This window comes from Colobus angolensis, unplaced genomic scaffold (assembly GCF_000951035.1).
Source record: "Colobus angolensis palliatus isolate OR3802 unplaced genomic scaffold, Cang.pa_1.0 Scaffold207, whole genome shotgun sequence".
NCBI lineage: Eukaryota > Metazoa > Chordata > Mammalia > Primates > Cercopithecidae > Colobus > Colobus angolensis.
In genome coordinates this window covers 3,909,206-3,925,210 of record NW_012115233.1, presented here as the reverse complement: position 1 = coordinate 3,925,210, position 16,005 = coordinate 3,909,206, and the positions used below count along the sequence as shown (strand labels likewise).

Genomic DNA, 16,005 nt, shown 5'->3' with positions numbered 1-16,005 from the left:
GCGGGCGGATCACAAGGTCAGGAGATCCAGACCATCCTGGCTAACACGGTGAAACCCCGTCTCTACTAAAAAAATAACAAAAAACTAGCTGGGCGAGGTGGCGGGCGCCTGTAGTCCCAGCTGCTCGGGAGGCTGAGGCAGGAGAATGGCGTAAACCCGGGAGGTGGAGCTTACAGTGAGCTGAGATCTGGCCACTGCACTCTAGCCACTGCACTCCAGCTTGGGTGACAGAGCGAGACTCCGTCTCAAAAAAAAAAAAAGAAATTAGACATTCCTGAGTTTGAATCTCAGCTCTGATCCTACAGGTGTGTGACCTTGAGCAAGTTAAGTCATAGTTTCTAGGCCTCAAAGTGCTCAGAATTTTAAAACCAAAGATAAAACCCCTTTCACAGGATTACTGTGAGGATTAAAAGAGAAAGAGTTTAAGGCACCTAACACAATATAAGGCTGCTTCTTTCCTTCCTGCGCTCCAGCTGGTTTAAAAGCTTAAGTGCATCTCTAATGACAATGGGCGAAGTTTATTTTTTGAGTTTGGAAGCCCCTCAATGCCTTCTGTTCACTCTATTTTATTCCTCCCATGAATATGGATGTGCCAGGCACTGCTAGGAGCTAGAAAGGAGCGAGGAAAGGTCCCTGCTGAGAGTATCTCACAGTCTGGGGAGGATGAGGTCACATTTTTAATCTCCCTTGAGGTTTTGACGTTTGTTTTTTCTAAATCTCCAAGCTAAGTCATTGCATTCTGCAGATGAATTGACACACTTTGATGCCCAGTAAGGTAAGGAGGTTTCATCATCAACTCTGACATCTCTGCAAGGCACTGGGAGGGGTTATGAGGGTCATGGCCTTCATCCTTCAAGAGGATGTCAGGGGGTTTCAGCACAGCTACCTGGATGAGTCCAGTAGAGGAACTGGCAGGCAGTTACCGTAAAAAGAAGTCTGTTACAGCATCAAGGCTAGGAAGGTAAAAATGTACCAAAAGCTATACTTCCTGCACCAGAAGAATTGGTTTCATTCCTAAGCCTTATTAGACTAATCTAAAAGAAGCAAATTAAGGAATCACAGCCTCAGTGCTGGGTTTAAAGTAGTTCACAGGCCAGGCACAGTGGCTCATGCCATAATCTCATCACTTTTTTTCTGACCAACATGGCAAAACTCCATCTCTACTAAAAATACAAAAATTAGCCAGATGCGGGAGTGTGCACCTGGAGTCCCAGCTACTCAGGAGGCTGAGGCAGAAGTTACAGTGAGCCGACATGACCCACTGCACTCCAGCCTGAGCGACAGAGCAAGACTCTCTCTAAAAAAAAAAAAGTAGTTTATAGTGTGGGTGAGTAGTTTATAGTGTGGGTTGCCAAATATCAGGCCTCTTACAGATGAATACTCATTATTATTGCTAGAGTAGCAATATTCATGAAAATGAATATTTCTAGAGTGCTAAAAAAAAAATCAAAGTTTAAACATTTTCCCAAAGTCTTAACTTGCTAAGGAATTCATTTCCTCAATGGTAAGATAGGCAGCCTTGACACAGTTTGGTTTTCTCAAAGTGCCATCCAAGGACCACCTGGGGAGCTGCCTAAAGATGCACGTTCCTGGGCCCCATCCTGGGCTGACTCAGCACCCTGTGGTGGATCCAGGAACCTGTATTTTCTTTTGAGCCTTGCTCTGTCACCTAGGCTGGAGTGCAGTGGTGCAACCTCAGCCTCCCAAGTAGCTGGGATTACAGGTGTGAGCCACCGTGCCCGGCCAGCACCTGGATTTTCTAGCATGCCTGCTGCTCAGAAATTGGGCTCCTGCCCAGTAGCAGAAATGGGCAGGTTTATGATATTATACTAAGAAAGGTGGAGGTTGAGAGAATGTCTGAAAACAAAAAAGATCCAATTCAGCTCTTCGTTGAGCCCCAGGTTTCCAAACAACATCAAAAGACTGTATTTTTATGTAAGTAACTAAAAATGACAGTCATCTTTCTCTTGAAAAATGATCCTCAGAAAACAAGGGAACAGTGACCTCTTGAGGAATCTGGAAGAATCTATGATCTCATGCACCATGCATCAGAAATACTAAAGGAAGAGGAAGAAGGAAATTCAACATCCAGCAAGGGCCTATTTGACAAACATTATACCTAAAATCCGGTGGGAAAGTAAATATACGGAAGCTAAGGAGAGCCGGTTTGTTTTTGTAAACCACTGGCTCTAGAAGCAGCAGGGTCCCAAATCCCCTCACCTGGAGGTGTCTATCTCCGCTGTCCAGGAGGGGCTCAGTCATCTGGGATTCAACAGTGTTCTTAAGAGCTGGTCGTATGACCCAGCTTGGCTTGGTTGCAGAAAAAGACGAAATGACCCTCCTCATACCATGAAGGGGTTTTGTGTTTTCTTCAGCAGGGAAGAAAACGAACCATTCAAAGAAGTAAATTAACCCGCCCAATTTTATACAAGAGGAAGGTGAATTCTGAAGGATTTGGGGAGTTGGACTGTCGAGATTGTAACTCCCCCCCAAAATGCCAAAGGTCTCTCCCTTGCCACCCTCTCACACTGCCAGCCAGAGAGCAGGAGGGAGATCAACCCAGACTTAGCCCTGGATGGGGAGAAGCAAACCGTGTATAATATTTCCAAATGAAATCAAACTGCAGTGCCAGGCTGAGGATCCACTAACAATCCAATTTTGCATGTAGACATCCCACTTCGAGGGGCATAGCCTCCCCTGTCACCCGCTTCCTCCCACCTGTGTGCTACACGACAGGCTGTACGTGCACCAGCTCTCCAAGCCACCCAATCAGTTTTACAGTGATTCCATCCAAACCAGGAAAAATGATTTTTCATTCTTTCTGAAGCCAGCAGCCAAACCACAGTACAATGCCAGTCCAAATTGAACATCTTAATTAAAATGCCTCTTACCTGATTTGATTGCTTTAATGGGGTAAGTGGCATGAGCAAGAAAGTTGGGATCACTGAACATATCTTCTTCATAAACCACAAAGCGCAGAAATGCCAGGTTTGGGTCATAAATTTCAAATGTCACCTTTTCCTGTGTTGGAGCCCAGACAGGGCTGAGGCCATTATCATCTGGAAGGAGATCAAAGCTCATTAGAGGCCGCATTGGAGCTGCCCCCTTCTGGTAAGACAATCTCTGCATCCTTCAGCTGTGAATCCCCTTAGCAACCATGTAAATAAATATGCATCTTTGCCAAGATCTAAGAAAATCTGAGTAATTTTCTTCACTCCCCCACCCCACCTTGAGCAATCCTGGAAGCTGCTATTGCAGGCTGGTCCCTTGGTGAGCAGAGCAAGGAGACCACCTCCCATCTCCCCTCCCCAGGATGGGGGAGAAGGAAAGAGGGGAGGTGTTTGCAGAGCAGGAAGGTGGAATTTGGAAAAGATGAAAGAGGAGAAGAGAGCCTGCAAGCCACATCCACCAGCAGGGGGTTCTACAGCTAGCAGGTGAGAGCCCAGCCTCACAGAGCAAGCAAGCAGCAATCCTGCAACTCTCCATAAATGCCAGTTTACTAGGTCAGCATCTGAGTTGTTCATTCGGCTACTTTTTACCAGGGGCAAGGTTCCTTAGAAGGCCCACCATTCACGGTTCCCTTCTGGCTTTTCCTGGAAGAGCAAGCATTCCTCCTGCCCTCTAGGGGCTAAGCTCCCCCCGGTTAGGCTGATCCTCTGGTCAGGTCAGCCATGTAGGTTCACCCCCTCTCTCCGTGTCTCTGCCTCTTGGCCTTTGACTCAGTAGATCAATCAGATTGGGCTGTTGCACAAAAAGGACCAACCTAGTGTCAGGGCCTCACCTAGGATTCCAGACTTGAGTTACAGGCAGGCAAACAACACTGGGGAAGGTCTAAGGATTTAATAAAGTGGCCCTTTGTATCCCCTCCTCAAGCTGAGCCACATGGGCAAGAGGGAGGAAAGAAAACCTTGGACAACTAAAGTGCATTGCAAAATACCCCAGGAAGAGCACTCCCACAAAGGAGTCACTGGCCGGACGTTTCAAAGCAGAGGGGCCAAGGTGACTTACTCACAACCGTTGTCTTGAACTTGTTGTTGTCATAGTCGGCTCCACAGATCTCCACCTCTACAAAGGGACAGGCAATACTTCGTCCAAGTTTGGGGAGATGGCGAGCACCGAGAACCTGGGACACCGAAGGGAAGCACTGGAACCCTCCTGGGGTCCTGAACAGACAGCCTAGCATGGATTGCGACTGGGTTCTAGAGTGACACTGGATGAGTTCAGTGCCAGCCCTAATTTTCCCAAATTCACTGGAGAAGCCAGAGCAACCTTCTGCGGCGGATGAAGGTGGACTGTGGTATATCCCACAGTTCCTCAGCATCAGCCTGCGTCTCAGCCCCATATGCCACCTGACTCAACAGGTAAAACTCACCTGAGCTCATGCACGCACATCCATGCCCAAGGAGGTGCCTCTGATCAAGGCAGAGCTTAATCACTGGATCTCCCCACCCCCAGGAAAGGCTGAGGGACAACGTGGCATTCTTTTGGTAACTGCAGTTTACTTAAAGGCCCGTGTTTACATATGCTGCTTTCCCCCACCGCCCTTAATTTCATGAGAAATGCAATTCATTTCTCTACTTTTCAAAAATTCTTACAAAGTAACAACACTTTCTCTGAAAATCAGATGAATTTTAAAAAGCCCTGGAACTGGACAAAGTAAGGGAAAAAATGTCCCTATTAAGACCAAATGGCTGTTTCCCATGTTCTCTCTCTCTTTCCAGCCAGAGGCTGACCTCGCCGGGACCCCAGAAAAACAGGGTCATACCTCACCCCCACAGACGACAAGGGGAAGTGGGTTTGAGGTTTCCCCTCCCTTCCCTCTTCTCCCAAACGACCGTGGAGTGTACTGTAAGAAAAAGATCCTCACACACTGCCTGAATGTGGATAGTTTAGTTTAAACAAGACAACAAGCCTTCCTCGCCATGGGTTCCCCGCTCTCAAGGCAGCGTCGGCCCAGCCCCCAGGGAGGGCAGCTGGCTCCCCTGGCAGGAAGGGAGGGCTGGCTTTACCTTGACTGTCAGCGTCATCAGGATCTTCCTCTGGGATTCGGGTGGCATTGGGTCATATTTCTCTGTCCTCATGCTCTCAGGCTGCAGAACGTAGCCCGTGCGCCCATTGAGAGAAAACAGCGCGTGATTCATCTGCATGAACTTATCTGGGAAGGAAAGTGAAGGCCTGCTGTGAGTCAGGCATGAGCATGCTGGCCTCCTAGGCCAGGAGTTCCTAGGTGGGGAATGAATTACACCTTTTCCCAACATTAATGTGAGGCAGCTGTTAAAATAAGTATCTCACTCGAAGAAAATATAGGGTTTCTAGACAACAAACTCCCAGACTGGGGAACACCTTTCCAAGTATGTCACAAAATCCCGAATCATAAAAGAAAAGATTCAAACTTGCTAAAAGTATCTATGTAGAAACAAATTGCATAGGCTATTTTAATTCAAATGACAAATATATGAATATAAATTTTTAACCTCTTAGTTCTGATACATCTATGCTATAAATACCTACTGCATAGATATATCGGGTAAGAAGCACAAATACTTTGCAGAAAAGAAAATGTCACTGCTCCTTAAATAAGAGAAAAACTGGTTAATGTCACTTACAAGAAGAAGCTCTAATGGACTACAGTATATCAGTTTTCACCTCTCAGTTGTGCAAACAGCAAAAAGTTCAACAGAACTCAGTGAAGTTATACAAAGAGTGTACTCCAGCCTCCACCTATTTGCATCTCCGCCCACAATCTCTCTGGAAGGCAGTTTGGCAGCGTGGCTTAGCTCAGACACACCTGCAGGCACATCTTCAGTGGTTTTCTTAAGGGCAAAGTTGATCAAAATGCAAGTGCTGCTTGACCCTCCCTGCGCTTCTGAGAATTCTGTCCCACAGACATATTCCTACATCTGTGGAATGGCGCTCACGTCAGGGTACAGAAGGCAGTGCTGTCTGTGACGCAAATAATGGGGAATACCTACACGGGGACTTGTTAAATAAATGATTGTTCCATTCAATGGAATCCAAGGTGGCTACAAAAAGAATGTAAAGGAGGCTACTGATGAATAGATACCCCAAAAGAGGTTTTAAATAACAACAACAAAAGCACAGAGCCCCATGATTTATGCGACCACTTTGTGTCCAGAAGTCTGTGTATGTTGGTTGTGCCACCGTATGAATGTCTCATGGAAGAAAGTCTGAGCAGAACGCCCTCCCAGAGCAACAGGCCAGGAGAAGAGGGCTCCAGAGATGCTTTAATTACATGAGCTAATGCATTTTCTTTTTCTCTTAAGCCAGACTAACTCAGCGTCTGTTACTTGCAATCATGAAGCCTGCCTGAGCCAAGCACCCTTCGGTCCTCTCATCCCTCCGTTCAGCTGCTGGACCTCATATGAACCAGCACTCTGCTGAACCGTGCAGTCCCTCAGACAAACCACTCATTCATGGACACCACATGGCATCTCTGACCCAAGCTGACTTGGCCTGGAGCGAATGCCACCACCACCTTGCAGGGACCGGACTACCTTCAGTCTGCCTTTACCTGCCGTCTGGAAATTGAGTGCCACCATCTGAGAACCGCACAGCCAGAGGCGGAAGGGGTCGTAGTTTGAAGAGTCAACTCTTTGTCCCTTTGGGTAGACGCGGGTCAGGCCCTTTTGATTGTACCTCAGGAGGTCGACCGGCTTCTGTCTGGTGATGCTGTCAGCCTTCGTCTCCACAAAGGAGCGGATTTCTCGGAAGTCAGGATTTTCTGCACACAGAGAAAAAGGTCATCACTACTTCTGTGTCTCATCTCTGCATTTTCTTAATGTTGGATGCAATGGCTGGATGCTCAGATTATAAAAGGAAACCAGCAATCTCCCTCTTTGACATTCAGGGGGTTCTGATGATATTGTCCCAATTGGTGTCACTATGGACTTTTGCCCTCTGGGGGTTCCAGGCATTAAAAAGGGGCCTAATTTTCCCACCGCCTTTTAGTCTAGAATTATTGTAATTCACTTTTTTTTAACTACCAACATCCTTGAACAAGAAAACACAAAAGCAAAAGCGGTAGTTATAGAAGAGGGAATATGGGGATGGTTTTAGGTAAGAGAAAATCTTGGGAGTGGAAGATCCAGAGAGATCACAGACACAAGATGAACAAACTGAGAATCGCCTGCCCCTGCCCACAGGTGGAGTTGCGACGTGGGTGCCTGTGCGGGGAAGGGAGAACAAGAGGAGAGGGAAGGGGACAGGCCTCATCTTGGGTCCCTCCCATCCAGCTGTGGTGGGATAGCAGGCAGTCAACACGCTGACCCTGCTGAGTCCTGAGCTTTGACATCTGTCCCTGAACAGAGGTTCCTAGGGACTGGCCTCCCAGTAAGTTAACTCAGGGGTCTAGTATTGTCTGGCTGGTCTTCTGGTCTAAGATGAAAGATAAGGAAGCACCCCAAAGAAAAATATATGTACGGCATCATCAAAAACTTGCTACCTGCAGAACATGGTAGAAGGCCCCTTTTTTAACTATATCTGTGGTGGGCTGAGTAATGGCCCCTGAAGATGTCCAGGCCTTAATCTCTGGAGCTTGTGCATGCGTCACTCTATATGGCAGAATAGACTTTGCAGGTGTGATTAAGGAGCTTGAAATGGGAGGCTTATCCTGGAATATCCAGGTAGACCTAATGCACCACAAGGGTCCTTAAAACAGGGAAGCAGAAGAGGAGAAGCCCATGTGACCACAAGCCAAGGAATGCCAGCAGCCCCCAGAAACTGGAAGAAGGAATTGCTTTCCCCTCTGGAGGGAACACAGCCCTGCTGACGCCCTGATGTTGACCCCGATACCGATTTCAGACTCTGGCCTCCAGAAATGTGCAAGAATAAATGTTTTCAGCCACCAAGTTTGTGGTAATGGCAATAAGAACTAATCCGCCCACTAAGTGGGTGATATGGTTTGGCTGTGTCCCCACCCAAATCCCACCTTGAATTGTAGCTCCCATAATTCCCACGTGTTATGGGAGGGACCTGGTAGGAGATAATTGAATCATGGGGGTTTCCCCTGTCCTGTTCCTGTGGTAGTTAAGTCTCACCAGATGTGATGGTTTCATACGGGGTTTTCCCTTTGCTTGGTTCTCATTCTCTCTCATCTGCTGCCACGTAAGATGTGCCTTTCACCTTCTGCCATAATTGTGAGGCCTCTCCAGCCACGTGGAACTGTGAGTCCATTAAACCTCTTTTTCCTTATAAATTACTCAGTCCCAGGTATGCCTTTAGCAGCAGCATGAAAATGGACTAATACAGTGGGTTTTCCTACTGAGACACCAAAAGAGCTGCTTCCACCAGCTCCCTCATCACCTGGAGGACAAACCCAAGGTGAGGCCATCTCCCGGGAGCAGTTAAGAACAGGAGCTTGCACCCACTCTGCCCTCTCTGAAAATAGCAAACTCGAAAGGAAGGAAGTTTTCACTGCAGTTGTAGGGCAGATTCTTAGGGAAGATGTTACCTAAGTTGTCCTTGGTTTTGCTGGTTGGTTTGCAGTAGACAACCAGGTCAGAGAGCTCGATGGCGATGGACTGGTTCTTCTCCCAGTACTTCATGTTGTTCTCCTGTTTGGAGTTCACCGTCTTTAGTGCCCGCCCCTGAGAAATCCCATCTTCCCAGCTCGCCCTGTGTTTCTTCTCCTGCATCCCCACTTTGCTTTCTCGCATGCTCGGATCTTTAGTATGCTTGAATGTTTTCCCTTCCTGAAGACAACCCTGCCCCTCTCATTTCTTCCTCTATCAAAATTCTTGACAAAGCTATTTCCACGAGGATTTGGTGTCCAGCTCAGTCCTGGCCATAGCCCTCAAATATAGCTGAGGTCAGGATGGCAGGGGAAGGGGGCTCTTCTCTGTCACCACCCCTCTGTCCTTAACTCTGCCTCCTGTCCCCTCCCCTAAAGCCACACTGTTAGAGTGTCTCAAATTCTAGTTCTTCAAATCCTCGTGGGCTCCGTGGACCCCAGCATCTTTGTCATAACTCTTTATCCCCTGCACCCTCAAAACCTGCACACCTGCTCCCCAACTCTGCCCATCAGGGCTCTGTCCAAGGGACCACTACCCAGTGGCCAGACTATGTGCCATGGACTCGGGAGGTGCCTCCCTTCAGAGGACCCACCGCCAAATCTAACTCCTTGCATGTAAGGATAAGCTTCTCACTTCACCCCAAAGCAGGCAACCCTGTTGGGCCTCCCCAAATTCTACCAGACTTTTATTGGCCAAGGGAGGACCTTGAGAGAATATTTAGATAATAACGGTCACTATTTGGGGGGTGCTTAGCTCTAGGCGTCACAGGCTAAGCACTGGATGGATACTACCTAAGTCAGTCCACACCCTGACAGGGAGAATTATCTCCGTTTAACAGAAGTTGAGTAGCTTATCTCAGCCTTCACAGCCAGCCAGTGTCGAGACCAGATGCTGCCAAAGCCCTGTTAACACGGGGTGGGCTCCTGCCCCGCCCACCACATGTTCCAGCTCTGCTTTGTCCCTCACACCCCGTCAGCTGCCAGGTTCTGGAGACAATCTCACTAAAATGCCTCCTGCATCCAGACCCAGAGTTCCTATCCCGGCTCCCACTGAACCACAGCAATGCCTTCCTGACTCCTCGTCCTGCTGCCCATATACCCCCCACCTCACTGGTCCATCAAATCCCTCCTGCTAGACCCAACCCAAATCATTCCTTCTCTGGGAAGCTGATGTGCTTAGGCTTTCTGTCCCCACTCGAATCTCTCATCTTGAATTGTAATCCTCAGGTGTTGAGGGAAAGACCTGGTGGGAGGTGACTGGATCATGGACTCGGTTTCCCCCATGCTGTTCTCATGATAACAGCGAGTTCACCAAGATCTCCTGGTTTTATAAGGCCGTTTTCCCTGCTCTTGCTTACCTAGTCTAGGGTAGTATCTTTATAGCAGTGTGAAAACGAACTAATCCGTGGATTAGCTCCAGCCAGGACTGGGAAGGGATACTGCCCTCTTGGAACCTTCCAGATCACTCACTGCCTCAGCTGGTGTGCTCTGCTTCTCACCGTCCCTTGCCTGACTGTCCTACATTAATGCCATTCAGTGCCAGTGCGCAGACCTTACTTCCCCACTGAGATATGGCCCTTGATGGCAGGGCTGTGCACATGGCAAGTGTTCAGGTGATGGCGGTCACTAGGTGAGAGAGGCAACATGACCCAGTTGTTAAGACAGTGGGAACTGGGGCCGGGCGTGGTGGCTCACGCCTGTAATCCCAGCACTTTGGGAGGCCGAGGCGGGTGAATCACAAGGTCAGGAGATCGAGACCACGGTGAAACCCCATCTCTATTAAAAATACAAAAAATTAGCCTGGCGTGGTAGGGCGCCTGTAGTCCCAGCTACTCAGGAGGCTGAGGCATGAGAATGGCGTAAACCCGGGAGGCGGAGCTTGCCGTGAGCCGAGATTGCGCCACTGCACTCCAGCCTGGGCGACAGAGCGAGACTCCGCCTCAAAAAAAAAAAAAAAAAAAAAGACAGTGGGAACTGGAACGTGAGTTTGAAACCTGGCCCGGCTGCTCTCAGACTGTGCCGGCTGGGCAAGCCATACAGTGTCCTCGTACCTCAGTTTTCTCAGCTGTAAAATGAGGCCGATATGAATCCTTACCTCACAGGGCTATTGCAAAAATTAAACAAAGAGGCCTTAGCACTCTATGGGCACATGGTAGCTACTCACACTGCCCCAGGAGACACCTCCCCTAGGCAAAGAACCAGAAAGTCATGTTTTGTAAACAAGCATGTCAAGGCACCCAATTTCTTCTGTAAGAACGCCTTCACGCGTGAGTGCTGACAATTCCCAGGGCCAAAGTGGACCTTGGCAGTGACCAGCAAACGAGCCTTTTACATGAGCTTCTGGTGGGACCACATCATCAGGACAGCTTCGAGTGTGACTCTAAGCCCCCGATACTGGCTCTAGCTTGTCCACATACCCCCAGCTTCTGTCAGCCTTTTCCATCCTTCCTGAATGTCCTTGGGGACACAGCAAGCTCTAGGGGTCAGGCTGGAAGGGCTGTGGTGGGTGGGAAGTGCATGAACTAACAGGTAAAGAAGGTGTCAGCCAAGCAGTCAATAGCCAAGTGCTGTCACAGAAACCAAAGCCATGTTTCTTTTCCAAACCTCAGGTGTTTTCTCCTGGTCCTTGAATTAACTTGACTTTGTACTCTTAGTGCACAGTTTTCACCACGGGGTTGTCTGCAGACAGGAAACCCCAGAAATAGCACAGCTCACCTCCAGTGACAACAGAATTGCTTAAAATGAGGGAGTGGGCTTGCCTGTCAAATTCTGGAATGTTGGCCTCACACAAAACACAGCGCTATGACAAGGTATGGGGCTTCACCTTTTCTTTTTCCTCCCAACCTCAGCAGAAGACAGTATCAGTTCAAGAAGAAACGCCAGCTGCTGCTTCAAAATTGCATGACAAGGCGGGGCACAGTGGTTCGTAATCCTAGCATTCTGGGAGGCTGAGGCGGGCGGATCACTTCAGGTCAGGAGTTCAAGACCAGCCTGGCCAACATGGTGAAACCCCATCTCTACTAAAAAATACAAAAATTGGCTGGGAATGGTGGTAGGCGCCTGTAATCCTAGCTACTTGGTTGGCTGAGGCAGGAGAATCACTTGAACCCAAGAGGTGGAGGCTGCAGTGAACCGAGACCCCACTGCTGCACTCCAGCCTGGGCAACAGAGTGAAACTCTGTCTCAAAAAAACAAAACACAAAAACTGCATGACAATTACTCTCTGGGCCTGCAGCTGTCATCTCAGAATGGGAAGTCACGATACAGTTGGTGAGACTCTGGAAACCCACTAACTAGAAGGATTTTGTGACTGCCCTCCACCATCAATGAGGTGGCTACAGACCGTGTAACAGTGCGGGCACTTAGGGACACGCAGAGGTCCTGGCAGTGAGCAGAGAGTTTATTCGCCGCTGGTTGCCTGAGAGTGGAATGGGGCCTTCTTCCTTTGCCCCCCAACACCAGCTCCCCAAAAGGGCTAGCTGTGCTCAGTGCGAGAACTCCGTCAACTCTGCTGTCCCGTTTTTTAATGTACCCCTCAGATGTAATAATAGGACTTTAAAAATCATTCTCATGAAATCTCAGCAAATATGAAAACCAATTAGGAAGGAATGTAGACCAAAGGCCGCCAACAGCAGCCTTGAACAGCTCAGCTTCATTTCAGAAACGCTCATGCGGCAGGAGAGGAGGTGCGAGGCAGGGGAGGGACAGAGCCTTCTAGGGAAATAACACCTTTCCCCATTAAGCAAAGCAGAGAGAGCCGGAATACGCTATGTGGAGATTTTTCAAATAAACCTCAGGGTTGTGGCGCCCCCCTGTGCCTCAGAGCTGCACTGCAGCATCAGAGGCACTCCAGGGCCTAGAAGAGATGGCTTCACTGGGAAAGCCAGACGGACAGCACAGCTGGCTACAAGCTCACGGTTCCTCCCCCATGGCTGCTGGTGTGAAAAGCCATGGGAAGAATTAGGAGCCCTAGGGAAGGCCCCCAGGAGATCCTAAGTCAGAGAAAGACGATGTCCCACCAGGGAGGGTACCCATGGACCGGCCCCCTCTGCAAAGTCTCCGAAAGAGGACACAACGATCCTCTCGTGACCAGGGACTGGCCAAGATGTGAGGCCCTCCCAACGGGAAAAAAAAGTGACCTGGCCACTGGTGGATGACTAAGTATCTTGGAGGAGAGACTCACTGACGCTGGCCAGAAGTCAGAAGGCACGAGAGGCCCCAGGAAGGCTTTAATCAGCCCTTGGGGTCAAGATCTACCTTAGAAGCAAACGGGTCCATGGGAAACCCTACAATTTCTTTCCAGTTCTGCAGCCACAAGGACAGCCCTTACTCCATCATCAAAGACAGGGTGGCACTTGCCCATGTCGCTCTGGTATAATGACAAGGCAGTGATTAAGTACTTTTGACTTATGAATTTGGTTCCTCATTTGGCAGACAAGGAAACTGAGGCCCAGAGCAGTGTGGTTGCTTGCCCAGGGTCCAGCCCTGCCAGGATGCAAACTCCAGTATGCCCAGCTCCAGACCTCCTGTTCTTATCCAGAAGCTCACACCTTCCCAAAACACTTCCAGCCCGAGAGTAGTAGTACTTCAGGTAGGACAGCCCTGAAAAGGTCATTCCCATCTAGAAGGGAAGTTCCTCCACCACCAACAACCGCGTCTCGCTGATTTGCTGTGTTCCCAGAGCCCACTCCAGGTCCAGGCACGTGAGCTCAGTGAGCATTTTCTGTGGGGAGGATCCAGACTGCTTTATATGATACTTAGAAACTATTCAAAATGAGGAAGGCAGTAACTTCCTTGGTAAGATATGTAAGGGCCGCACAGACATCCTCACTGAGCATTGCTGCACGCACTCAGCCTTCTGAAGGTTCGAACCAGACGGCCAGACCCACCTTCCCAGGGCAGCTCCGCTATCCCTGCCTCTCCCTAACAAGAGGTGCTCCTATTGTCCGAACCCACCTGGTCTCCTCTCCCAATTCTGAATAGCACCTGGATCTGCTCATCCTACTGCCTGGACCCACCCACAGCCTCAGCTGAGCACCAGAGCCCTGAGAATGCAGGCCCACCTGCACCCGGTGAGCAGGTGCCTACCTTGGTGTCAATCTTCCAGGTGATCTCTCGGATGCTCTGAAACCACTCGAAGAGCTCCTCCACCCTGTCTGTGGCAAACTCCACTGGAGGATCGCCCTGCTTCTTGGGCTCCAGGATAAAGACAAAGGGCTTCTGGTTTTTTCCCTGTGGGGCTTTCACTTGGGGGAGAGAGTAAGAAATGTTCCGATCAGCCTGTTAGAGGGCCACAGAGACCAGACTGCACCCTGCCTCAGCCGTTTCTCTCATGGACCAACCACCACTGCTATGATCACGGTTAGCATTGATGGGGACGTCTACTTTCCATCGGGGTAGGTACACGTCACACACATCACTGCTCGAGGGATGCAGGGGCTTCAGTAGCGTCCTCCAAAAAGATGTGTCGGGTCACCAGTACCTGTGAATGGGACCTTATAGGGTCGCTGCAGATGTACTTAGGTTAAGGATCTCAAAATGAGATCATCTTGGATTTAGGGCAATTCCAACACCCAACAAGTATGAGTATCCTTGTAAGAGAAAGGAGAGGGACACTTAAGATGCAGGGGGGAAAAAAAACCATTAAAATGCATGAGAGAACCTGAAAAAAATACCCTCTTGTCCACTTTATAGACACATGTTCATCTTGATCAAAAGAAACACTGAAAATCTTTTTCATTGACCAATCAGAAAATGCTTTTTGCACTCATCATAAATATTTTTTACAAATTACTAAAGCAATACACGTTCATTTTAAAAAGATTTAAAATATAACTAAGCAACTTGGCATTTTTACAAAATGTTTACCTACAATACATAAAATTTTATGAACTGATTGTTTCACTTAGGATATTGTGCATAATTTTCTGTGTTACGTGTAATCTTTTTTATATAAAGAATAAATAATTTAAATGGCTTTTTTTCTTTTTTTTTGACAGGGTCGTACTCTGTCACCCAGGCTGAAGCACAGTGGTGCGATCTTGGCTCACTGCAGCCTCCACCTTCTAAGATCATGCAATCCTCCCACCTCAGCCTCCCAAGTAGCTGGGACCACAGGTGCACACCACCAAGCCTAGCTAATTTTTGTGTTTTTTGTAGAGAGGGGTTTCACCATGTTGCCCAGGGCTGGTCTCGAACTGAGCTCAAGCAATCCGCTCGCCTTGGCCTCCCAAAGTGCTAGGATTACAGGAATGAGCCACCACACCCGGCTAAATGGCTTTAAAAACAGATGCAGACACAAGGGAGAAAGTCATGTGCAGGCAAATGTGGAGACTGAAGAATGCAGCCACAAGCCAAAAACACCAAGGAGTCACCAGAAGCTAGGAGAGAAATGTGGCATGGCTTCTCTAGACACACAGAAAGCATCTTACAGAGAAGAAAAGATTATGACAGGGAAACTTATCTGCCAAATAATATCAGTAGCTAAGATTTCTGAGCTCTTATATTCCAGACAATATTCTAAGCAGATTACACGTACTGCATCTTTTTTTTTTTTTTTTTTTTTAATTTTGAGGTCTTGCTACATTACCCAAGCTGGTCTCAAACTCATGGGGCTCAAGGGATCCACCCGCCTCAGCCTCCTGAGTAGCTGAGACTACAGGCAGCCTGCTTTTGCTAGGCCCATTTTACAGGAGGGAAAACTGAGGTTGATTAACAGAAAGTAACACGTGGAAGCTCACACGGCTAGTAGTAGTAAAACTGAGGCTCAGTTCAAACCTGACTCCAAGATTTCCACTCAGAACCACTGAGCCATGTGCCTCTGCTCTGCAAATACAGGGATGGGGAAGATGATGCAGAGAGCACCAGAAGTGAACACAGGACCTCAGCACGTGTGGTGGTCAATTAGGACCTTGATTTTCTCATCTGGTAATGGGAGCAAAGACTCCCTCTCCGACCTATCCTGCTGGATCATTGTAAAGGAAAAGCAGCAGGTAACAAATGTGGGAAGTAGGCTGGGCATGGTGGCTCATGCCTGCAATCCCAGCACTTGGGGAGGCCAAGGCAGGCAGATCACTTGAGGTCAGGAGTTAATGCCAACATGGCAAAACCCCATCTCTACCAAAAATACAGAAGTTAGCCAGGCACAGTGGCACACGCCTATAATCCCGGCTACTCGGGAGGCTGAGGCAGGAGAGTCACATGAATCCAGGAGGCAGAGGCGGCAGTGAGCCAAGATCACACCACTGCACTCCAGGCTAGGTGACAGAGACTCTATCGCAAAAAATAATAATTAATTAATGTGTAAAGCAGAGCACTGGCAATAGAAGCATGAAGTTCCTGGGGCTACTGCCACCTGAGTCCTAGGGAACCATGCCCATGCCGTCCCAGGGAGGGTCAAGGGCTGCCCAGAACAAGAAGGCCTGCTACGGAGTCCCTTCACATGGGAGCTGCACCACACCCACTTCAAAGCAGGC

General features: G+C 48.7%; 1 protein-coding gene across 1 annotated transcript in view; it reads right to left on the bottom strand.

Moving 5' to 3' along the window:
- Positions 1-16,005, bottom strand: part of PLCG2 (phospholipase C, gamma 2 (phosphatidylinositol-specific)) — a 187,230-nt gene that overhangs the window by 16,438 nt on the left and 154,787 nt on the right. The window contains exons 23-28 of the mRNA XM_011942208.1: positions 13,619-13,776; positions 8,471-8,573; positions 6,533-6,742; positions 5,010-5,155; positions 4,009-4,123; positions 2,892-3,059 (exon numbers count right to left, since the gene is read on the bottom strand). Coding sequence (XP_011797598.1) covers positions 2,892-3,059; positions 4,009-4,123; positions 5,010-5,155; positions 6,533-6,742; positions 8,471-8,573; positions 13,619-13,776 — 900 coding nt within the window. The remainder of the gene's footprint in view (positions 1-2,891; positions 3,060-4,008; positions 4,124-5,009; positions 5,156-6,532; positions 6,743-8,470; positions 8,574-13,618; positions 13,777-16,005) is intronic.